This window comes from Oncorhynchus kisutch, linkage group LG2 (assembly GCF_002021735.2).
Source record: "Oncorhynchus kisutch isolate 150728-3 linkage group LG2, Okis_V2, whole genome shotgun sequence".
Taxonomy (NCBI): domain Eukaryota; kingdom Metazoa; phylum Chordata; class Actinopteri; order Salmoniformes; family Salmonidae; genus Oncorhynchus; species Oncorhynchus kisutch.
The window spans coordinates 54,783,443-54,807,586 of record NC_034175.2 but is presented as its reverse complement, the minus strand read 5'-3'; the positions used below and the strand labels follow the sequence as shown (position 1 = coordinate 54,807,586).

General features: G+C 44.0%; 1 protein-coding gene across 2 annotated transcripts in view; it reads left to right on the top strand.

Annotated features, from left to right (window-relative positions):
- slc12a8 (solute carrier family 12 member 8) overlaps nt 1-23,931 on the top strand; it is a 35,584-nt gene extending 11,653 nt beyond the window's left edge. For both annotated transcript variants that reach the window (XM_020499554.2, XM_020499546.2), the window contains 14 exons: nt 2,506-2,652; nt 3,365-3,556; nt 3,760-3,991; nt 17,088-17,201; nt 17,607-17,694; nt 17,943-18,030; nt 19,270-19,416; nt 20,440-20,591; nt 20,688-20,811; nt 21,015-21,444; nt 21,746-21,843; nt 21,936-22,053; nt 22,636-22,696; nt 23,368-23,931. In XM_020499554.2, coding sequence (XP_020355143.1) covers nt 2,506-2,652; nt 3,365-3,556; nt 3,760-3,991; nt 17,088-17,201; nt 17,607-17,694; nt 17,943-18,030; nt 19,270-19,416; nt 20,440-20,591; nt 20,688-20,811; nt 21,015-21,444; nt 21,746-21,843; nt 21,936-22,053; nt 22,636-22,696; nt 23,368-23,533 — 2,157 coding nt within the window. In that variant the 3' untranslated portion in view covers nt 23,534-23,931. The remainder of the gene's footprint in view (nt 1-2,505; nt 2,653-3,364; nt 3,557-3,759; nt 3,992-17,087; nt 17,202-17,606; nt 17,695-17,942; nt 18,031-19,269; nt 19,417-20,439; nt 20,592-20,687; nt 20,812-21,014; nt 21,445-21,745; nt 21,844-21,935; nt 22,054-22,635; nt 22,697-23,367) is intronic.
- The last annotated feature ends 213 nt before the right edge of the window (nt 23,932-24,144 follow it).

Below are 24,144 nucleotides of genomic sequence, written 5' to 3'. Positions count from 1 at the left end.
TTACAGAAGTCAATAAATGAGAGAATCTGGGGAGTGGGAGTGGAGCTAGGCACTGCAGGTCCTGGATTAACCTCTACATCACCAGAGGAGAAGTAGGAGAAGGGTAAGGCTAAAGGCTATAAGAACTGGCCGTCTAGCACGTTCAGAACAGAGAGCGAAGGGAGCAGGTTTCTGGGCACGATAGCATAGATTCAAGGCATAATGTACAGACAAAGGTATGTTAGGAAAGGGAGTACATTGGAGGTAAACCTAGGCATTGAGTGATGAAGAGAGCGATATAGTGTCTAGAGACGTTTAAACCAGGTGATGTCATCGCATATGTGGGAGGTGGAACAACATGGTTGGTTAAGGCATATTGAGCAGTGCTATAGGCTCTACAATGAAATAAGACCGTAATCACTAACCAGGACAGTAATGGACAAGGCACATTGATATTAGGGAGAGGCATGCGTAGCCAAGTGATCGTATGGGTCCAGTGAGTGGTTGGGCTGGCTGGGGACACAGCGATTCAGACAGTTAGCAGGCCGGGGCTAGCAAGCTAGCATAAGGGACTTAGAGGGATGTCGCGATGGAGGAAAAGTCTGTTTTTGCCTCCTCGTGCGGTGACGTCGATAGACCAGTCGTGGAATTAGTAGGGTTCCAAGTAGCAGAGGGGTCCAAGTCCAATTGGCAAAATAGGTATAGTGGTCCAAGAAACTGGCCGGTGGATCAGCTAACAGTCCAATATGCTACAGATAGCTAGCAGGCTGCGGTTAGCATAATGGGCCTTCAGGGGACGTCGCACCTGAGGGGCCTGTTGGGATCCTTGGGCAGATTATGTCGGGGGTTCCGTGCCCCGTACCGGCACTAGAAGGGGTCCGGATATTGTAGCCGAGGAGTGGGCTTCAGGAGTGAGTAGCCCAGGAGCCCTAGCTGGGAGATGGGTCTAGCATGGGCTAGCTGGTTGGTGCTTGCTACGGGACGGAAACATTAGCCAGGAGTAGTCATCCCGGGTTGTGGTTAGCTAGCTGCCTTGATCCAGATGAAAGGGTTCAGAGTTTGCTGTAGGAATCCGGGGATATGGAGAGAAAAATAGGTCCGATATGCTCTGGTTTGAAATGCGTTGTACGAACTGGTGAGAGCTTTAGCTGACTGATAGCTGGTAGCTAGTTAGCTAGCTAGCCTCAGATGCACACCACATTGGGTGAGGCGGGTTGCAGGAGAGTATTTTGATGTTGAGGTTTAGGAAAAATATTAAAAAGAATGCGAAGAAAAAGATACAAAAAGATACAGACAAAGACGTCTGACTGCTAGGCCATCTTGGAAATACATTCAACACCATGGGCCAGAAAAGGTTGAATGCATTGACCATGCTGTCAATCCAGCATGACTTCTGCCGCGTTCAAAAGAACTGGAAACTCTGAACTGGGAAATCCCAAACTTCAGTGAGTTTAATACAACTGGGAAGTCGTAAAAAACAACTCAGAATTCCAAGTCGGGCCTATTTCTAGTGCTCCGACCTGAAGATCACTGACGTCATGATTCATTCTTGTTTTTTCCAAGTTCCCAGTTGTCTTGAAAGTGCCAGAAAAATTCAGAGCATGCCAGACTTTGATGTCAAAGTTTGATGACAAAATATGCCCACAAGAACCATTGCGCCACCATCCTGTTCAAGTGAGCACAGCATGTATTGTATGCTGCTGCATTAATGATGCAATATGCCAGGGAGATATGTATACCGTAGCTAAGGAAGTAATACTAAGTGTAAGTTGTGTAGTAAGCTGTTAATAGCCCATGTCCCTCACCCTAATAATTAGTTCCCATTCCCCCTCATCCTTTTGCCTACTGTTTTGACTTGGTGGTGCACATGTAGACTATAGCCTGTTTTAGAGAAATGTAACAATCTAATATTGTAAGAGCTTTCATTGTCTGCTTATATGCCGCTTTTATTTATCCTACAGGTCTGACTTGGTGTACAGGGAGAATACTGCAAGAACAGCCCATGTTATGAATTATGTCACTGTACATTTAAAAAGTGCTGAAAAATTGTTATATTGACTACGTTCGTCCTAGCTCGTTCATTGTCTTAATCTAAGTTACGGATTGCCTCTTATCTGCTCGTCGTCCCATTATGCCATAGTTTGTACATCTCAATTGTCAGTAGAAACCACGTTTTTTTTTAAAGTCAGTACATGAGGCTGAATTAACTGTTTCTCCGCCAGACAAGGCCCTGCTGTTAGCCAGGTTTTGCAATGGTAAGGATTCACTGCATGGTGCTGAAAAGAAAGCTCTGCTATTGGGACAGCTTTATGTAACAGTTTGTGGGAACCGTTTGTCACTGTGATAGTGCAATTCATTGATTGTTTAGTGTTGGGTAGTGGCTTTGGTGGCATGCGTCAAAAACAATATATATATATATATTTTGGCCCCACCAAGATTTACATGCTAAAATCCCTACTGGACCAGACTATAAAAGTTGTGCAGGTCTGGTAAAAATCGGGAAATGTCGTCTATTCTAAACTGCAGGGGTCGCAGCATCTCTCTCAGCCATGGTGGAGGGTGAAGCTGTTTGTGTGGGAGCCTGTCCTGTTTGGGACGTGGGACGGAGTGTTTACTACCTGTATGATCAACATCTTTGGTGTGGTGTTGTTCCTCCGCACTGGGTGGCTGGTGGTGAGTTTGAATTTAATTTAATTTCATTCAATACATTTATTTGACAGGGACAATGCACACCAATCAACATTTATGTAAATTTACCAGATTTGGCCAGCTAGCTAGTTTTCAACTGTAGTCCCAGGGAAGGTAGCTGTAGGCATGAGTTTGCTCACCTAGGGGTCTGCATACTGAACAGGCGGACCACAGGCTGGATCCGAACCCAGAGCCGGGTCAATAGACTCAATATAGACTGCTGGTCCTGACCCCCCCCCCCCCCCCCCCCATATGATACCCCTGGTATCATATGTACTCACAGAACATGGCAAAATTTCTACCTGCCACATTTTGTAGAATTGTAGGGAATGAGCATTAAAACTGGAAAACTTTCTCTACTCCATCAAGAGGGGTGTGAACAGTTTGGGTTTGCATGGGTTGCGATTTGGGGGTTTGTTACTATGCCGGTAAATGACAATATCCATTCGGACATTTGCCACCTAGGAAATTTGTGTGACTGGACCTTCTGAAATAGTACTTGAGTAGTTCTGCCCTACGGTGTGCACATGTGGGTTCTATAGCCCAGCACTAAAACACCTGATTCAACTAGTCAAGGGCATAGCGATTCAATGATTTGTTGAATAGGTAGTGTTAGTGCTAGGCTGATCTAGACATACAAGGACCTGTTCCATATATTGTATGACTTTATTTTTGTTTTTTCTCTTGATGATGAAAGGGGAACCTAGGTGTATTGCTAGGTATGCTCCTGGTATCCGTGGTGGTTATCGTTGCCCTGGTAACAGTGATGTCAGGCATCGGCGTCTGCGAACGCTGTGGGGTCGGTAGTGGTGGAGTTTACTCCATGATCTCTACTGTCCTGGGAGGAAGAGTAGGTGGGACCGTGGGGCTCCTGTATGTTTTCGGCCAGGTGAGAAACACCATGTGTGTGTACATGTTTTCATTCCCCCTTCATCCTCCTGCAACCCTTTGCATTGTGGTAAAGGACAACTTACCTTCAGTCAACTCACCTTTTAAAACAAAGATTATACAACTAAATAAATAAAAGAAGAATCAATATGTTTACATACAAGATCTCATGTATGTCTTCTCTGTGTGTTTTGATTTCAACAGTGTGTGGCTGGAGCCATGTATATCACAGGGTTCTCAGAGTCTATTGCTCAGCTCCTGAGCCTGCAGAGTGAGTGGGCCGTTAGAGGGATGTCTGTGGCTGTCCTGCTCGGCCTTCTGGGTATTAACCTCGCCGGGGTCAAATGGATCGTCCGTCTCCAGCTGATACTACTGGCCGTGCTGGCTGTCTCAACGCTGGACTTCGTTATTGGGACGTTTTCACACCTCGACCCAGGTGTGTACATGGCATAGCCTACAGTAGGCCTGCTGATGTGTTCTGCTTGACAAAATCTCCTGGACTGTAGTGTATAGTGAACTGACAGAAGTGTGTGTGTAGCACTAACAGAAGGAACTTTAGTGCCAGGAGTAGCACAGTGGTGGTGTGAGGAGTTGTTCTTTTTTAGCCTAGATCAGTGGTCCTCAAACCTCTTCTTGGGGATCCCCAGACATTTCACAATTTTCTTGTAGTCCTGAACTAGCTCGCCTCATTCACCTTGTCATGGGCTTGATCATTTGTTGACTAGTTAAATCAGGTGTGCTAATTCTGGAATAGTTCAACTACATTGGGTCTCAGAGGAGAGGTTTAAGAACCACCGGTTTAAATCATAGGTTCAATTAACAATTTTGTCCAGTAGGTGTCACTGTGGCATAATATAGCCTGGAGGATAACCACAAGCTTTCTCTGCACTGCATTTGCCGTAGACTTCAGAGTTCGTCATTAGCCATCTCTCAGCTTCGTTGCAAATGTACTGCACCTCTTACTTCATACTCGTCATACTCTTATGCAGTAGCATATAAACATACCTAGTTTTTCCCCTTGGTCAAATAAAATCAGAAATGTTTTTGGCTGTAGAGAAACTTATAGGCTCCCCATCACAGTTTGACATTTCAATACTGTGTGTGTGAGTGTAGTAGCTAATGAACAAAGATAATGCATGCAGTAGAAATAATGAATCAGGTGCTTGACTGAGTGACCCCAACTGACCCCAGGACACTTCAACTGGTGACTATTCAAGAAAATAAAGAAAAAGTTTCTGCATTGATCTGAATGACAGTAATCAGTGATGAGGCAAGTTTGATTGACTCAGGCAGCAGTCTTGTGTAATGTTTACCCGGAATGTTTTTCATGATGGGCGTGGTTTAGCCAGAATGTCTTTCTTTCCCCGGCCTTCAACCGGAAGTTGATCCCTGCTCTTCCCGTTATCACTGATTATCCACTTCCTGTCCAGTCCAAGGGAAGAGAACAGTCTGAGTTTCAAATGGCACCCTACTCTCTGTGTAGTGTACTACCTTTGACAAAGGTAGTACACTGATTGGGGCAAGGGTTATCAAAGTGGGGTCCGCAGAGTTACTGCAGGTGGTCTATGGTCAGAATGATTATTGTTATACATTTTTTTGCACTTATCTTTTAATGAATATTACTAATAGATTAAAGTGTGTAAAACAATGTAATAATATTAATGTACAATTTATGTTCTTAACCCTGGGCAACATGGGCTTGTGGGCTCACAGGGATATTGGTATGAACAGTACTCCACCAATTATACATTTATACATTAATGCAGTGTAATTTAAGCTTTAAAACCGAAAGGTTTGCTCTGCCTCATGGCAAAATGCGTAAAAGTTCTGAAATTTGCTTTAAATCTCTCTGCCCCATGACAGAATTCACTACGATGCCAAGAGGCGGGCCTTGTATATGGTATCGGCAGACATCATAGTAAAACTCCTTGTAGACTTCTGATAACGAGGGGGTCCCTGATATATTTGCAATCACAAAAGGTGTCACTGGACCCAAGAAGTTTGAGAACTCCTGTATAAGAGAATAGGGTGCCATTTGGGATGCAAATACACAGTATTCCAGTAGGAGCTGGGTGTTTCTCCTTTCTTTCTCTCAACAAACCACAAAGAAGACTACGTAAATGGTGGTAGTGGTGGTGATGGGGGTTGGTTTAGTTCAGTAAGCTGAAACCTTAAACCTTACCCCAGACTTTTGCACACCATGTCTCTCCTTTCCTTTCCAGTCCAAACTTCTCATCCGTAATGATCCTCTCTTTCTCAGTCAGAACCCAGAGCCCAGGTCTGGATACCAAATGGCTACCTATTCCCTGCATAGTGCAGTACTTTTGACCAGAGACCTATGGGAATAGGGTGACATTTGGGACCCAACCTAGAGCTGCCATAGGGATCACATCTTGTAGTTATGGCCTAGTGAAACTGATGCCCAGGTCTTTCCTAATAAGTTGCTGCTATGTTTTGAGGTGATCTCATGCTTTGGCACGGAGCCACCCTGTCCTCCAGTCTAGGAGAATAGGACTGCGTCTGAAATGGCAACCTATTTCATAAATAGTACACTACTTTTGACCAGGACCATTAGAGCTCTGGTCAAAAGTTGTGCACTCTATAGTGGATAGGGAGCTATTTTGGATACACCCTTGGTTGGAGGATGTACGGCCTGGTTTGGCTGGGAGGTGCCAGTTTATAGTTTGATAACACTTTAGATCAGACTATCAGACTGGTGATATCAATAGAAGGTCAGCTAGGCTGGTTGACATAGGGTCAAGGTGGTCTCAATGGTTAATGCTGTCTTTTATGGCAAGATATATGTATTTCTGGTCATGGATGAAGTAGATGAAATTCTGAAACTGAAGTGTCAAATACAGCAGATTTCAAGAATGCCACATTTTCTCATTTAGATAGGTTGTCTATGTTACGGAAATGTTGTAGTAAAGGATTGGTTACTGCTTATTACACTAACAGCCAGATGATTGCAGTTTTCTTTACCTCATCTACCTGCCTTTATAGTGCCTTACTGACTGTGACTACTCTTAACGTCAGACAGCTAAGGCAGTATAGAGGTCTGAGAGGTAAAGGAATGATTACCAGTTTCTCGTGGGAGAATCCAGAAGCTCTATGCCACTCTCAGTAGTGCCATATCTTTGTAGTAAAATATAAATACATTTGAAACATCTTCTAAATCTCTAACATTTCTGCATCGTTATCCTGATGCTGACCTGTGCTCTGTGTGGGAAAACTCATTATTTGAGTCAAATGGGAATACATCTAACCCTTTAAAAGAGAACACGTTTTGATTTGTGAAGTAATCTTAACCTCATTCCCCTGTTCATGTAACTGTTTAATGATGTAGTCTGACAAGTCATTCCTGGCTGCAATAGCGTGGTCTGACTCTCGGGTAGAAAAAATACAGGAGTCTCAGTAGTGTGTACACTGGACGATAAAGTCATCTTCTTCACAACTAATATAATGATTATCCTCTGTCCTCACATTATAGAGTCTGTGAATCATGCATGTGTTCATTTATATAAGCAGGGGAATTTAAGGGTATAATTCCTGTAACCAAAGGTGTTGTCACTTCATCACAAAACACCATCTGCCCCTCTCTCTCTTCTCTCTCTCCTCTCTCTCCTTTCTCTCTCTCTCTCTCTCTCTCTCTCTCTCTCTCTCTCTCTCTCCTCTCTCTTCTCCCCCCTTTCACTTGTCCCTCCTGATCTTCATTTGAACTCTTTTCCAGATTGAACAGACAGGAAGTTCCATAATGTGTTTCGTGGTAGGGTGTTAACCGGGCTCACCCACATTTTTGCACAATGAAAAAGAGAAAAGGCCGGAACCCAAATTTGAGAGAGCTGCTCTTGAGACCAAGCACCAAGTCACCACTTCCTGTGATATTATGAAGGGTCCTCCAATCAGAAAATCAGGGGCTCTTCCCAATGAATAGTGTCCTGGTTGTGGGTCATATCCAACTAAATAAATAGAATAGTGGATATAGGACCTCATTCTCCAGTCAGCACGCATGCATGCTTAATTTTTATTTATTTTTATATTTGGTCAGTGTGGGTGAATGAGTTGTGTCGGGTGAAGTTGGTGTGTGTTAACACCATGATGTTATATAAGGGTTGTGCTCGTGGACACCGGGGGTGTGTCCCAAATGGCACCCTATTCCCTATATGGTGCACTACTTTTGACAAGAACCCTATGGGGTATCGGGAATAAAGTGCTGTTTGGGAGACAACCTGTCTGGGCCTGTCTGTTCTGTTGTACCACAGTTACATTATCATTGTTTGGATAGAGAGAGCTCTCAATTGGTTATGTAATGTACAGCAATTTGGCGGGTATTGTTTTGTTTTAAAATCTGACCTTGTTATTATAGTTGCCAAAAGCGAGGTCGGTGTTGGCTCGTTCTGTGGTGTTGCTGCAGTGTTAGAATGAGAGAACATGAGGTGCCTCTCTCGCTTTCTCTCTTTCTTACTCTCTCTTTCTCTCAATTCAGTTTTTCAAGTTAAGGGCTTTTTTGGCATGGTAAACATACATGTTAACATTGCCAAAGCAAGTGAAGTAGATAATAAACAAAAGTTAAATAAACAATAAAAATGAACAGTATACATTACACCCACAAATGTCCAAAATATTGTGTGCAAATAGTCTCTCTCACTCTTTCTCTCTTGCTCTCTCTCTTACTGTCTCTCTCTATGATGGTACTCTGGTCAGATGAGACTAAAATGTAGCTTTTTGGCCATCAAGGAAAACGCTATGTCTGGTGCAAACCCAACACCTCTCATCACCCCGAGAACACCATCCCACCACAGTGAAGTATGGTGGTGGCAGCATCATGCTGTGGGGATTGTTTTTATCAGCAGGGACTGAGAAACTTCTCAGAATGGAAGGAATGATGGATGGCGCTAAATACAGGGAAATTCTTGAGGGATACCTGTTTCAGTCTTCCAGAGGCACAGAGGTTCACCTTCCAGCAGGACAATGACCCTAAGCATACTGCTAAAGCAACACCCGAGTGGTTTAAGGGGAAACATTTAAATGTCTTGGAATGGCCTAGTCAAAGCCCAGACCTCAATCCAATTGAGAATCTGTGGTATGACTTAAAGATTACTGTACACCAGCAGAACCCATCCAACTTGAAGAAGCTGGAGCAGTTTTGCCTTGAAGAATGGGCAAAAATCCCAGTGGCTAGATATGCCTAGCTTATAGAGACATACCCCAAAAGACTTGCAGCTCCAAAAGGTGTCTCTACAAAGTATGGACTTCTGGGGGGGGGGGGGGGGGGGGTGAATAGTTATGCATGCTCAAGTTTTCAGTTTTTTTTGTCTCATTACTTGTTTGTTTCACAAGAAAAATATGTTGCATCTTCAAAGTGGTAGTAATGTTGTGTAAATCAAATGATACAACCCCCCCCCAAAATCCATTTTAATTCCATGTTGTAAGGAAACAAAATAGAAAAAATGCCAAGGGGGTGAATATTTATAATTAGTATGCTCTGTTTAACTGATAACTTTTTTTTGGTACTTATTTGTATATTGGGTTTTGTGATGGTTTTCATATAGGCCCTCTTAGGTTTCCAACCTCATCGGCACAGTTTTTACCAGTAAAAAAAAAAATCTGTGCTATTTTTTCTTTCACTCTTTCTTTTATGCGAATAAATTAAACTTACACCCCCCCCCCCCCCCCCCCCTCTCTCTCTCTTTCTCTTTTTTTCCTCTTGGACTTGGAACCAGCAGGGCTTCTGAAAAGGGTGGATAAACAAATTCTTTCCCATCGTAAGATAACCATGAGGGAAATGCTTGATGTTCTTACATCAAATCAAATTTAATTTGTCACATACACATGGTTAGCAGATGTTAATGCGAGTGTAGCGAAATGCTTGTGCTTCTAGTTCTGACAATGCAGTAATAACCAACAAGTAATCTAACTAACAATTCCAAAAAACTACTGTCTTATACACAGTGTAAGGGGATAAAGAATATGTACATAAAGATATATGAATGAGTGATGGTACAGAGCAGCATAGGCAAGATACAGTAGATGGTATCGAGTACAGTATATACATATGAGATGAGTATGTAAACAAAGTGGCATAGTTAAAGTGGCTAGTGATACATGTATTACATAAGGATGCAGTAGATGATATAGAGTACAGTATCTACGTATACATATGAGATGAATAATGTAGGGTATGTAAACATTATATTAGGTAGCATTGTTTAAAGTGGCTAGTGATATATTTTACATTTCCCATCAATTCCCATTATTAAAGTGGCTGGAGTTGAGTCAGTGTCAGTGTGTTGGCAGCAGCCACCCAATGTTAGTGGTGGCTGTTTAACAGTCTGATGGCCTTGAGATAGAAGCTGTTTTTCAGTCTCTCGGTCCCAGCTTTGATGCACCTGTACTGACCTCGTCTTCTGGATGATAGCGGGGTGAACAGGCAGTGGCTCGGGTGGTTGTTGTCCTTGATGATCTCTATGGCCTTCCTGTAACATCGGGTGGTGTAGGTGTCCTGGAGGGCAGGTAGTTTGCCCCCGGTGATGCGTTGTGCAGACCTCACTACCCTCTGGAGAGCCTTACGGTTGTGGGTGGAGCAGTTGCCGTACCAGGCGGTGATACAGCCCGCCAGGATGCTCTCGATTGTGCATCTGTAGAAGTTTGTGAGTGCTTTTGGTGACAGGCCAAATTTCTTCAGCCTCCTGAGGTTGAAGAGGCACTGCTGCGCCTTCTTCACGATGCTGTCTGTGTGAGTGGACCAATTCAGTTTGTCTGTGATGTGTATGCCGAGGAACTTAACTTACTACCCTCTCCACTACTGTTCCATCGATGTGGATAGGGGGGTGTTCCCTCTGCTGTTTCCTGAAGTCCACAATCATCTCCTTAGTTTTGTTGACGTTGAGTGTGAGGATATTTTCCTGACACCACACTCCGAGTGCCCTCACCTCCTCCCTGTAGGCCGTCTCGTCGTTGTTGGTAATCAAGCCTACCACTGTTGTGTTGTCCGCAAACTTGATGATTGAGTTGGAGGCGTGCGTGGCCACGCAGTCGTGGGTGAACAGGGAGTACAGGAGAGGGCTCAGAACGCACCCTTGTGGGGCCCCAGTGTTGAGGATCAGCGGGGAGGAGATGTTGTTGCCTACACTCACCACCTGGGGGGTGGCCCGTCAGGAAGTCCAGTACCCAGTTGCACAGGGCGGGGTCGAGACCCAGGGTCTCGAGCTTGATGACGAGCTTGGAGGGTACTATGGTGTTGAATGCCGAGCTGTAGTAGATGAACAGCATTCTCACATAGCTATTCCTCTTGTCCAGATGGGTTAGGGCAGTGTGCAGTGTGGTTGAGATTGCATCGTCTGTGGACCTATTTGGGCGGTAAGCAAATTGGAGTGGGTCTAGGGTGTCAGGTAGGGTGGAGGTGATATGGTCCTTGACTAGTCTCTCAAAGCACTTCATGATGTCGGAAGTGAGTGCTACGGGGCGGTAGTCGTTTAGCTCAGTTACCTTAGCTTTCTTGGGAACAGGAACAATGGTGGCCCTCTTGAAGCATGTGGGAACAGCAGACTGGTATAGGGATTGATTGAATATGTCCGTAAACACAACGGCCAGCTGGTCTGCGCATGCTCTGAGGGCGCGGCTGGGGATGTCGTCCGGGCCTGCAGCCTTGCGAGGGTTAACACGTTTAAATGTTTTACTCACCTCGGCTGCAGTGAAGGAGAGTCCGCATGTTTTTGTTGCAGTGGCACTGTGTTGTCCTCAAAGCGGGTCTTTCAGCGGGTCTTTCAGATTTGACCATCTGGATTAAACCTTTAAACCCCACCAGAACATGGCTCCGTCCCAAATGGAACCCAATTCCCTATATAGTGCACTACTTTTGACCCTATGCGCCCTGTTCAAAGGCAGTGCACTATATATGGAATTTGGTGCTATTTGGGATGCAGACTTAAAGTACCTCAACCTCGGGAGGAACCACATGAACCATTACAAAGACTGCAGGAATAGTTTCTTGCAGCGGAATAACTTGATTCATGCAAGCTTTTATTCATGGTCATTGAATACATTTCTTTATATTTTCCTGTTTTCTTAATTGCTTGTAGGCTATTGTTTGTGTAGGCTTACCATTTACTCCACAGTTGCTTATATAGCTGTACTGCTTGCTGTCCTCCCTGCATATCATGACCAGCTATGTGCACTGATATTTAAACCATCCATACTCCACATGCCCCATGTTACATTTCATAACGAGGTGTGAGCAAATCAGTCATGTCCATCCGACTGTATAGCTGAACAATTTTCTCTGTGCTTTTCGTGCAAATGTTTGTCGGGCGCCTGTGTAAGGGTGGTTGTCTGTGAGTGATCACGCCCAGTCTATTTCTCTCTATCAAAACCACAGTGCTGTTACAGCTAGCCTGCTACCTCTGTTTAACTTGGCCAGTGTTACTGTAAACTAGGTCCTGATCCCCTGATTGCACGCATCTAGGCTGGGTGAATATGGTTCCTCTCCTGGACAGTTACATAAGGGGCTGGGTTAAGGTCAAGTTTGTAATGGTCTGAGGTTGTGTGTCAGGATCAGAGCAGACACTTCTGTCTTGATCCGGGGGGTTAGGGTTAGTCTGGTTCCCGAGTCCAGCCCTGGTTTTACCTAACACTGGAAAAAAGACTAGGGTCACTCTCTCTATTACTCTCTCTAGAACTCTCTCACACTCTCTCTTAGACTGCAGAATTAGGTTGCTGTTAAACAGTCAATTTGTTTTTCATCCTTCCAACTAAATATCCCAATATAATATCCCATGTCAGAAAAGTGTTGGGAAATGCGACGTAAAGAGGAGCGCTAGGTGAGCAGGAGTGAAGTCACTGTCCACATAAGACAGTTAAGACCCACATCATACCGGAACTCTGAATAAAGCCAACTTATCATCTGATCATATCCTGTGATTTCTTTATTCTGTATCAGCTGAAAATATTTTTACTTATACAGCTCACAGGCTTTTAGCATAGCCCTTTTTACACTCCTGGCTTACCACTACTAGCTAACCACTAGCAGCCTTGAAACACATTACTTATTTACAGTTCAGCACATCAGCAGTTCTTGTACTCTTGCATAGAATCAAGATAAACCTTTACCATCATTGTAGACATTGAACGTCTATGCTGGCTAGAACGCTGTTGTTGACCGACGGCAGCTATAGCTAGCCACATGTTAACCTGAGTGCTACTACTAGTAGCAGTAAATCCAAGTATAATGGCTAACACAAACATTGGCTAGCATGATATCCTGAAAGTTATATTGGCCAATAAAGATCAGGCAGTTCAGCAAAACACTCTTGACATTCTCTCAACCAGATTCATGAGGTAGCCACCTGGAATGCATTTCAATTAACAGGTGTGCCTTGTTAGAAGTTAATTTGTGGAATTTCTTTCCTTTTTAATGTGTTTGAGCCAATTAGTTGTGTTGGGACAAGGTAGGGGTGGTATACAGAAGATAGCCCTATTTGGTAAAATACCAAGTCCATATTACGGAAAGAACAGCTCAGATGAGCAAAGAGAAATGACAGTCCATCATTACTTTAAGACATGAAGGTCAGTCAATCCAGAAAATTTGAAGAACTTTGAAACTTTCTTCAAGTGCAGTTGCAAAACCCATGGTCGAATTTCTGCAAAGAAACCACTACTAAAGGACACCAATAAGAAAAAGAGACTTGCTTGTGCCAAGAAACATGAGCAAAGGACATTAGACCGGTGGATTTGAGATTTTTGGTTCCAACCGCCATGTCTTTGTGAGACTCAGAGTAGATGAACGGATGATCTCCGCATGTGTGGTTCCCACCGTGAAGCATGGTGGAGGACACTCTCAGTGATTTATTTAGAATTCAAGGCACAATTAACCAGCATGGCTACCACAGCATTCTGCAGCGATACGCCATCCCATTTTGTTTGCGCTTAGTCCCACTATCATTTGTTTTTCAACAGGACAATGACACAAAACACACCTCCAGGCTGTGTAAGGGATATTTGACCAAGAAGGAGAGTGATGGAGTGCTGCATCAGATGACCTGTCCTCCACAATCATCCCAACCTCAACCCAATTGAGATTTTGGGATGAGTTGGACTGCAGAGTGAAGGAAAAGCAGACACCAAGTGCTCAGCATATGTTGGAAAAGCATTCCTCATGAAACTTGTTGAGAGAATGCCAAGAGTGTGCAAAGCTGTCATCAGGGCAAAGGGTGGCTACTTTGAAGAATCTCAAAATATTACATTTGTTTAACACTTTTTTTGCTTACTACATGATTCCATATGTGTTATTTCATTGTTTGGATATCTTCACTATTATTCTACAATGTAGAAAATAGTGAAAATAAAGAAAAATTAGTAGGTGTCGTGGACTGGGATATGTTTCGTATTGCGTCAGACAACAACATTGACGAATACGCTGATTCGGTGAGCGAGTTCATTAGAACGTGCGTTGAAGATGTCGTTCCCATAGCAACGATTAAATCATTCCCAAACCAGAAACCGTGGATTGATGGCAGCATTCCCGTGAAACTGAAAGCCCGAACCACTGCTTTTAATCAAGGCAAGGTGACCGGAAACATGACCGAATACAAACAGTGTAACTATTCCCTCCGCAAGGCAATCAAACAAGCTAAGCGTCAGTATAGAGACAAAGTAGAATCTCAATTCAACGGCTCAGACACAAGAGGTATGTGGCAGGGTCTACAGTCAATCACGGATTACAAAAAGAAAACCAGCCCCGTCACGGACCAGGATGTCTTGCTCCTGTGTCAACCCTCGCAAGGCTGCAGGCCCAGATGGCATCCCCAGCCGCGCCCTCAGTGCATGCGCAGACCAGCTGGCTGGTGTGTTTACGGACATATTCAATCAATCCCTATCCCAGTCTGTTGTTCCCACATGCTTCAAGAGGGCCACCATTGTTCCTGTTCCCAAGAAAGCTAAGGTAACTGAGCTAAACGACTACCGCCCCGTAGCACTCACTTCCGTCATCATGAAGTGCTTTGAGAGACTAGTCAAGGACCATATCACCTCCACCCTACCTGACACCCTAGACCCACTCCAATTTGCTTACCGCCCAAATAACCCATCTGGACAAGAGGAATACCTATGTGAGAATGCTGTTCATCGACTACAGCTCGGCATTTAACACCATAGTGCCCTCCAAGCTCGTCATCAAGCTCGAGACCCTGGGTCTCGACCCCGCCCTGTGCAACTGGGTACTGGACTTCCTGACGGGCCGCCCCCCAGGTGGTGAGGGTAGGCAACATTTCCACCCCGCTGATCCTCAACACTGGGGCCCCACAAGGGTGCGTTCTGAGCCCTCTCCTGTACTCCCTGTTCACCCACGACTGCGTGGCCACGCACGCCTCCAACTCAATCATCAAGTTTGCGGACGACACAACAGTGGTAGGCTTGATTACCAACAACGACGAGACGGCCTACAGGGAGGAGGTGAGGGCCCTCGGAGTGTGGTGTCAGGAAAATAACCTCACACTCAACGTCAACAAAACTAAGGAGATGATTGTGGACTTCAGGAAACAGCAGAGGGAACACCCCCCTATCCACATCGATGGAACAGTAGTGGAGAGGGTAGTAAGTTTTAAGTTCCTCGGCGTACACATCACAGACAAACTGAATTGGTCCACCCACACAGACAGCCTCGTGAAGAAGGCGCAGCAGCGCCTCTTCAACCTCAGGAGGCTGAAGAAATTCGGCTTGTCAACATAAGCACTCACAAACTTCTACAGATGCACAATCGAGAGCATCCTGTCGGGCTGTATCACCGCCTGGTACGGCAACTGCTCCGCCCACAACCGTAAGGCTCTCCAGAGGGTAGTGAGGTCTGCACAACGCATCACCGGGGGCAAACTACCTGCCCTCCAGGACACCTACACCACCCGATGTTACAGGAAGGCCATAAAGATCATCAAGGACAACAACCACCCGAGCCACTGCCTGTTCACCCCGCTATCATCCAGAAGGCGAGGTCAGTACAGGTGCATCAAAGCTGGGACAGAGAGACTGAAAAACAGCTTCTATCTCAAGGCCATCAGACTGTTAAACAGCCACCACTAACATTGAGTGGCTGCTGCCAACACACTGACTCAACTCCAGCCACTTTAATAATGGGAATTGATGGGAAATGATGTAAAATATATCACTAGCCACTTTAAACAATGCTACCTAATATAATGTTTACATACCCTACATTATTCATCTCATATGTATATACTGTACTCTATATCATCTACTGCATCTTTATGTAATACATGTATCACTAGCCACTTTAACTATGCCACTTGGTTTACATACTCATCTCATATGTATATACTGTACTCGATACCATCTACTGTATCTTGCCTATGCCGCTCTGTACCATCACTCATTCATATATCTTTATGTACATATTCTTTATCCCCTTACACTTGTGTCTATAAGGTAGTAGTTTTGGAATTGTTAGTTAGATTACTTGTTGGTTATTACTGCATTGTCGGAACTAGAAGCACAAGCATTTCGCTACACTCGCATTAACATCTGCTAACCATGTGTATGTGACAAATAACATTTGATTTGATTTGAACTTTTAACTGCTACTGTAACTTTTTTAATAAATATCTTCTTTTACATTTAATCCAATTGGTATTTAGCTTATTCCATTCCCAAACACCATGCTAGTTCTGTGTGAGTGGGCCACTTTGTTTTGCATGGCTATCTTAGTGTTGTTTTAATCATCTGCTAGCGACATAACATGACAACTCTTTGGGCACTTTAGTACCTACTTACCCGATTCACTTCCATCACCGAAGCCACCTGCAGTTGTGCTGTAGTAACACCGGTGAGGTCCGTGGACTTGGAGACTTCATTGACTGTGACCACATGACCATTTGTTTCCCTTAGCTTCATGGGGAATCGACTCTTCCACTATTGGTGGCCATTGTAATCTTTTTTGACCAAGTGAGCCCTGCCTGTGACTTAAGAACCAGGCAGGGGTTCCCCTGACCCAGTCTGCCCACCGCATCCTCACTAAGCGGCCCCACTTTCTTCCCATCTTTTCGCATTTCAGGCCAAACATGCATGCCGATAAACAGTGGTTGTAGTGCACTGCCGCCACGACCAGGCCGTTCCCTTCTTGACGTCAAAACCGAACTGTATTGTTGGTAAATTGCGAAAATGGAAGTGTATAATTATAGTTTTTCAATAAACTTTTGTATAAGGTCCATTTTAATTGTAATATCATCAATCTATGTAGTTAGAATTGTGGAAATATATTGTGCAACCTGCCCTTTAAAGCCTGCAGTGAGGATGTATAACCTGTTATGAGCATGTATGAGCCTTAATAATAATCAGCAGGTTTTCCGTAAAATGCTACCAGAAGTTATGGACTCAATCAGGGAATTGGGCAGGAGTTAAAATGCCTAAGAGCATTATGAAAACTTAATGAATGTAAAGATCAGAATGTCCACACAAATAAGAGACTTAACTTTATGCTGAATCTCTGTTAAACCTTGGCCTTGGTGGATGTTTTGTTGTTTCAGAGCATGGCTTCGTAGGGTACTCTGAGGAGCTGCTACGTAAGAACACTCTACCAGACTACACGACAGGAGAAGGATTCTTCACTGTGTTTGGAGTGTTCTTCCCCGCTGCTACAGGTGAACTACTATAACCATGTTTACAGCTGCTTACGTGTTTACATTTTGGTCATTTAGCAGACACTCTTATCCAGAGTGACTTAGTATAAGTCTGGATAAGAGTGTCTGCAATCAACTAAGATAAGATACAAAATCACATATCACAGTCATTGCACAGTCCCTGCTCTAGGTCTAACGACTGTTGATTGACTCTCACATTCTAGTGGTTCAAAGGCCTGACTATGAGCAATGCTTTAAATTCACAATCTCTAAGGTGTCTGGCTGTTCAATGGTCATTAACAATGCCCCTTTTCTAGCCATTGCCTTCATGGCTAGAAAGCTTCCACAGTGACAATTTGTATACATGTGATTATAATAGTTATAATATGACAGTTATAATTATATAGTCCTGTCCCTGGTGCGTAGGTGTGATGGCAGGTTTCAACATGAGCTCAGATCTGCAGAGACCGGAACACAACATCCCTGTGGGAACACTGGCTGCCGTCTGTACCTCGTACGTGTCTGTTGTTCCTACCAACACTTATTACATTGAGGTGTTCCAGACTTCCTCTGCTTTTTTTTTGATGGGGATTTGAAAACATATGTATAAAACATTCTACAATTTGATCTTTATTCCCACCCCAATCCCAACACGCCATGAAACGTTTAGGATCTTGTGGCATAATTTCCTATTTATAGTGCGATGTGTGATCTTCCATCTAACTGATGAAAAACTGCTGGTGGTATTGTTGGCCACTACAGATGGTTCCTGTATCTGGTCTTTGTGTTCCTGCTGGGAGCCATCTGCACCAGAGAGGCACTGCACTTTGACTTCTTAATAGCAGAAAAGGTAAACTCTCTCTGTCCATCCTCATTGTGACCATAGTGATTATTTCCTTTTGAAGAGCAAACTCTCTTTCCTGTTGATGATCAAGTTCAGAAGTATTCATATCCAACGTAGTTCATACTTCCTACACATTCTTCAACATTTTGAACATGTACACAGACATAGGCTACACAATAATTGTCTGTGTGTTCCCGTATATCCTAACTGTGTGATAGGCATAGTGGGAATCTGTTATTATATGTGTGATGAAGTAGCCTGATCACATATCTGTTTATGCTGTCTTGCTAACTTCTATGCTAATTATTGTCATTGGATAGCACACAGACCTGAGACCAGGCTAGTGATGAAGATGAGGATGAGAAATTGTTTAATCTCAGTGGTCCCAGTGGGCCTCTTTCTAGAGTGACAACAGTATGTTCTCTGAACCCCATTTCTACAGCTGAGAATTACAGAAATTTGAGAAAAGCTCTGCTGCTGAACCCCCCACCTCCCAACGCACACACACGTACTCACACACAGAATGACAGAGATTACAGAAATGAGAGAAACATTGTACTACCGAGGTCAATACCCTCCCACCCCCACCTCCACACTCTCCCCAGTCACAGCTGTCCCTACACCAGCTAGCAGGGGGAGGTTCTGGGAGGGTGTGGGCGCTTGGGGTTTAGAGTTGATACACTGTACAGGGGGTGCAGCTCAGCTGTCTGTGGTGAGGGTGTGGGGTTGGATTAGTGGGTGGTGGTCTAGGGGGGATTGAGAGGAATGGGCTAACTGTTGCATATGTGTACACGTTATCTACAGCATATGGTACAGCAGAAATACTATGGAGCTCAGCAAAAAATATACAGCACACACGTTTTGTACACCAAGTTCTTTGCAAACAGATTTATTTGTGATTTAAAAACTATGTTTACTCATGGTAACACTTTATTTAAAGCCTGCAGGTAAATCAAATTGTATTGGTCACATACATATTTAGCAGATGTAGCAAAATGCTTGTACAAAGTTGCTTAGGAGCTAGAAGAAGAACTGCCATATCTGTTGGCGCCATCTTTTAACTAGTAAAGTGCTACCAAATGTGTATAGGAAATTGTTCTAATTGCAAAAATGCCTACATTATGTCCTCGTTTTTTCCCTGCTTCTAACCTATTTTCATAAGGGCTAAGTTGAGGAGAAGTTAGCTGGGTGTAGTCATCATGGGACCTCTTTTCCTCCTCTGTTTGTTTTGTTCCAACTTCCCAGGTCTCCTTGGTGGGTTTCTTGTTTCTCCTGGGCCTCTACATCTCCTCGCTGGCCTCCTGCATGGGCGGTCTGTACGGGGCACCCAGGATCCTCCAGGTCATTGCCCAGGAGAGGGTCATCCCAGCCCTCGCCTTCCTGGCACAAGGGGTGGGTTTGCCTGGCAGGATGGATGGATGATCCATGAATCTAAAATGAAGATAAATGGATCAGGGGCTCTATGTATTAAGCATCTCAGAGTAGGAGTGCTGATCTTGGATTTTTGATCACAATGAATAAGGTGCCATAGATTGGGTGGACCTGATGCTAGATCAGCACTCCTACTCTTAGACTGTTGACTGTACAGATCCTGATAATATTTCTCAGGTGAACAGTGCCACAGGACTAACCTAAACCAAAAAACACATTGTGCTGCTATAAACAGTTTGTCATATAACTTGAACTGACATGTTTCTCCCTTGGCTAAATCAGAAACATCAAACACAATATAGTCTCCAGTGGGTGAGGGGGTGATACCAGTACGATGGGTGGGTTTCATGGGAAACGGTGAGAAAAAGGCCTGATTTTAGAGTGGTCAGTTGAGTAAACTAACCTCACAGAGAGAAAAAGAACAGATTGAGCATCCCAAATGTCACCCCATTTCCTATATAGTTCACTACTTTTGACCAGAGCCCTTTAGGTTCTGGTTAAAAGTAGTGCACTATATAGAGAATAGGGTGTCATTTGAGATGCTGCCTGAGTGTAGCCTAACGGTTGGTCGTGGCTTATGAAACACAGCACACTAATCCCCCTTCCTTTCCTCGGCCCCCACGCCCCTCAGTACTGCCTGGCCTGTACTGTGTGTGTTCGTGTCCACTGGAGCCAGGCCCTAGACATCTTGCCCTGAATCAAAGCCTCAGAACAAACCCAGGAAGGGAGGGAAGGGAGACGGACTGGGCTGGCCCAGATTGACCTGGAACACTGCCAGAAAGGGAGAGAGAGAGTACCAGTGGTGGTTCAGGCAGCATGGTTGTAGTTGTAGTCAGAGCAGGCTGAGTCTGAGACCACAGCAACTTTTTTAAACAACCGGTTTGGCTCTTTTGTTGAAATTAGAGCTTCTCAACAGAGCATAGCATATCTTCCTCTATCTCCCCCTCTATCTCTTTCCTTGTCCTCTCTGTCTGTCTCCAACAGAAAGGTCCTAATAAGACTCCGGTGGCGGCCATAGTCTTGACTAGCCTGCTGACCATGGCTTTCATCTTCATCGGACAGGTCAACGTCCTAGCCCCCATCGTCACCATCAACTTCATGCTCACCTACAGCTTCATTGACTACTCCTACTTCAGGTGTGTGTGCGTGCGTGTGCATTGGGCATGCATGTATGCTGGAACCAGACCCTAGACATCTTGAATCAAAGCTGACTTTGACTACTCTTACTTCAGCGTGGCGATGACCTATAACCTCCAGCCCAGAGAGAAGAGGGTTGGTCCTGCCAAGAGGCCTGGGACTGGAGCCTCATCCTTCACAAGCCATACATCCAAACCCCTCATGACCACCACCCACCAGGTTTTTTTTTCATAAGTTTTCATAAGTTCATAAGTTCATTTTTCTAAATTCTGTTAAATGTTGAGTTCAGTCGTTTAAGTTCAATCAAGGGTAAATCAAGTGTCAATCAAAATTGATGCAAGAAAAGGCAAAAACAAAAAAACGAATATTCAGGTCAATACAATACATCACAAAACAATACTTTTTCCCCCACAACCCACCAGGGTTATGGTACAGAGGGGGATGTTTCGAGCCCAGGGAAGGGGACTCTGTTAGAGTTTACTAGGGATATGGACCAGATCTTTCCCCTGCCCAATGGTGGTGAACAGGAGACAGAAAAGGACAAGGCCACAGAGAAGGTTTCCATGCCAGGCCTGAGAGGCAGGATCAGGAGGGTGAAGGCCCCTGCCAAGAAGACTCTGATGGACAGCTTTGGGCTAGACCTTAACAGCAATGCCTTCCCTAGTGAGGGAGATGGAGAAGGAGATGCAGGGGTTGATCCGGCTCCCCCAGGTCTAGGAGAGTGTATCTTCCCCCAGGAAAGACCTGGAGAGCCCAGCCCAGACCCGGAGGAAGTGATACAGGACAAGACCCTCCTTCCCGGTCGTAACCCCATAGAGCTTGACCCTCCAGGATCACAGAGAGAAAACACTGGTGAGGAATACTTTGACTTAGAATTTTTGTTCACTTTTGACATTTGTTAGTGGTACCATTGGGCACATGTTGCACAGCTCTTATTCAGTCAACTTCATCACTCCCTGTGTGTGTGGGCATGCAGGAGTGTGTGGGTCGGCAATTTACGACATTCTCTACCTAATTTGCAACCATTTACCCCTTCATACAGTACACTGTGATGTAATAGTGAAATAGGTTATTGAATGTCTGGATTGTGTCTACCTTTCTGTTATAATGCCTGTTGTTTATACTTCATTCATTTCTGTACATATGATGGCAGGTTCTGACTGTAAACCAGACTACCAGGGATCAGAAATCCAACTGATGCCTGATTCCTTCTATGCCAAATTCTGCAACCACTGGATTGCACTGATTGGTGTAAGTAAGCCAGTAAAACATGCAGTAAAACATTTCTGCCTTATTGTATCTAAATGTATCTTCTTGATTACTTCTGTTTTCCCCCTGTGCAGGCATTATGTTCCATCCTGATCATGTTTGTCATTCAGTGGGTCTACGCCTTGGCCAATATAACAGTCGCCTTGGTCCTCTTCCTCTACATTGGAAAAGCAAGCCCTGGACTTCCAATAGGTGACTATCCATCCATGTCAACAACTGTCACATTCACACATCTCTGTGCATTTCTAATACAATAAAGTATGTGTCAGTCACTGCTGAAGCCTTCAGTTACAGTCTCTCAGCCACACAGCTGTTCAGCAGGATAGTTAGAATAACTGAGTTAGAGGATTCTGCAACTCTGTGATATACAATCTCCCCTCCATACAATACCTTGCTTTGCTCCACTAACTCAAGAATGTGACAGAGATATAACGTAGATCACACATGCACACCACACATGTCATAGTTAAATGGTTTTCATATTTTACAGGTCACACGAATATCTCCTACTGTATGTCAGAGGAATATATTTTTATTCTGGAGTGGCAAGATTTAGCTTATTTAATACATTGAACTTAGATGTTTTGTTTTTGAATATCAGCTAGTAATTGATGGTTTATAATTGAATATCAGCTAGTAATTTATGGTTTATAATATCAGCTAGTAATTGATGGTTTATAATTGAATATCAGCTAGTAATTTATGGTTTATAATATCAGCTAGTAATTGATGTATCATATTTATTACAATGTTTTTGTGTGTGTGTATTTACAGGAGTGGCATCTCGTTTCAGCTTTTTCAGATGGATTAGGACAACCCTGAGCAACCTAGGAAGGTATACAGCATCACAAAAACGTGCATAAAATGAACATCATTCATCATGTATTCAGCTTTCTAGTTTGATGTTCAGCGACGTCTTTTAAGGCAGACACAGTTAAAGGACGTTGCCTAGAGCAGCACCGCAGGTATTGAGATGAGCGAGATGCAGGACTTGGCTCTCACAGTCACAAAATAGTGTCTGAGCATGTGCACAAGTTCTCCTCACGCTTTTCACAACATGGTAGCTACGGAACCAAAACAGCGAACAACTTGAGCCTCACGCTTCAACGCTCTTAGTTGTATTGAAAATTAACCCACTATGCTGTTTACTTTATGTATCTACGTCATATCGACGAGTCTACCTTTAATACCAAATATGTAGATAATTGCTATATACAGTATAATCATTAAATATAGTAGACAGAAGCAGTGAAATCATCGTCTTGGTAAACAAGTTCGGGAAATGTTCAGGAACTCATGAGACTGATTTAAGAGGAGACCGGGATTGAACTCCGGTCTCTGGGGAGTCATACATGTACCTAGACCCCCAGACCATGGAGCCTGCACATTCTATTCTAATTATTCTAATGTACTTTCCTTCAGGGGTGAGCTCATACATGTACCTAGACCCCCAGACCATGGAGCCTGCACATTCTATTCTAATTATTCTAATGTCCTTTCCTTCAGGGGTGAGCTTCCTCGGGACCAGATTATTGTGACACCCTCTCTGTCAGGAGTCGGCATGGAAACTAGGCAGCTGACAGAGGAAAACCTGGACTTTGCCTCTCGGGACCGCTACCACCAGTCTTCCTTTATCGAACCAGACAGGATGGCGCACCTACAACTTAACTAATCACCACAACTCTGGATGGCTGGTCCCATCACAGACCATAGTAGCCTGGTCCAATATTTGTTTGGGATGTCTTGCCAACTTGTTACAATGACCATAGGAGTTAGCAAAACAGCACAAAATGATCTGGGACCAGGCTGAAGTAATGTCTCATTCTAGAATTTATAGACAGATTATAAACAGTCAAGCTGAAATCAGTAGTCCTACTCTATGACATCTGGATTTGTACAGGTCTCTGTGACTGTGGCAATGCATTACATGTTTTCGCAATGCATTCCTCTCAATGATGTGCTCAAATGGTTCTTCTCTATTTATTGTGTCCATTATCATTGAATATATAAACAATACATGTTATTTTCTTCAAATCTATGTTTGACCTCTGATTAAAATGTCTGGCATCATCTGCTTGTATGTTGATGAGGGTGGTGCAACATTTTCAGCTGATTTGCAAATTTGTGACTTTCAACTTTGTAACATCAAGTCGACGTTTCATCTTTGAGGTCTCAACTCCACACTTGTGGCATGCATCTCGAGTTTACTATTGTATCTTACATTGAAGAAATCAATATAAAGTAACAGAATCAGATATTCTGTGTAACAATAGGCTAGTCCGC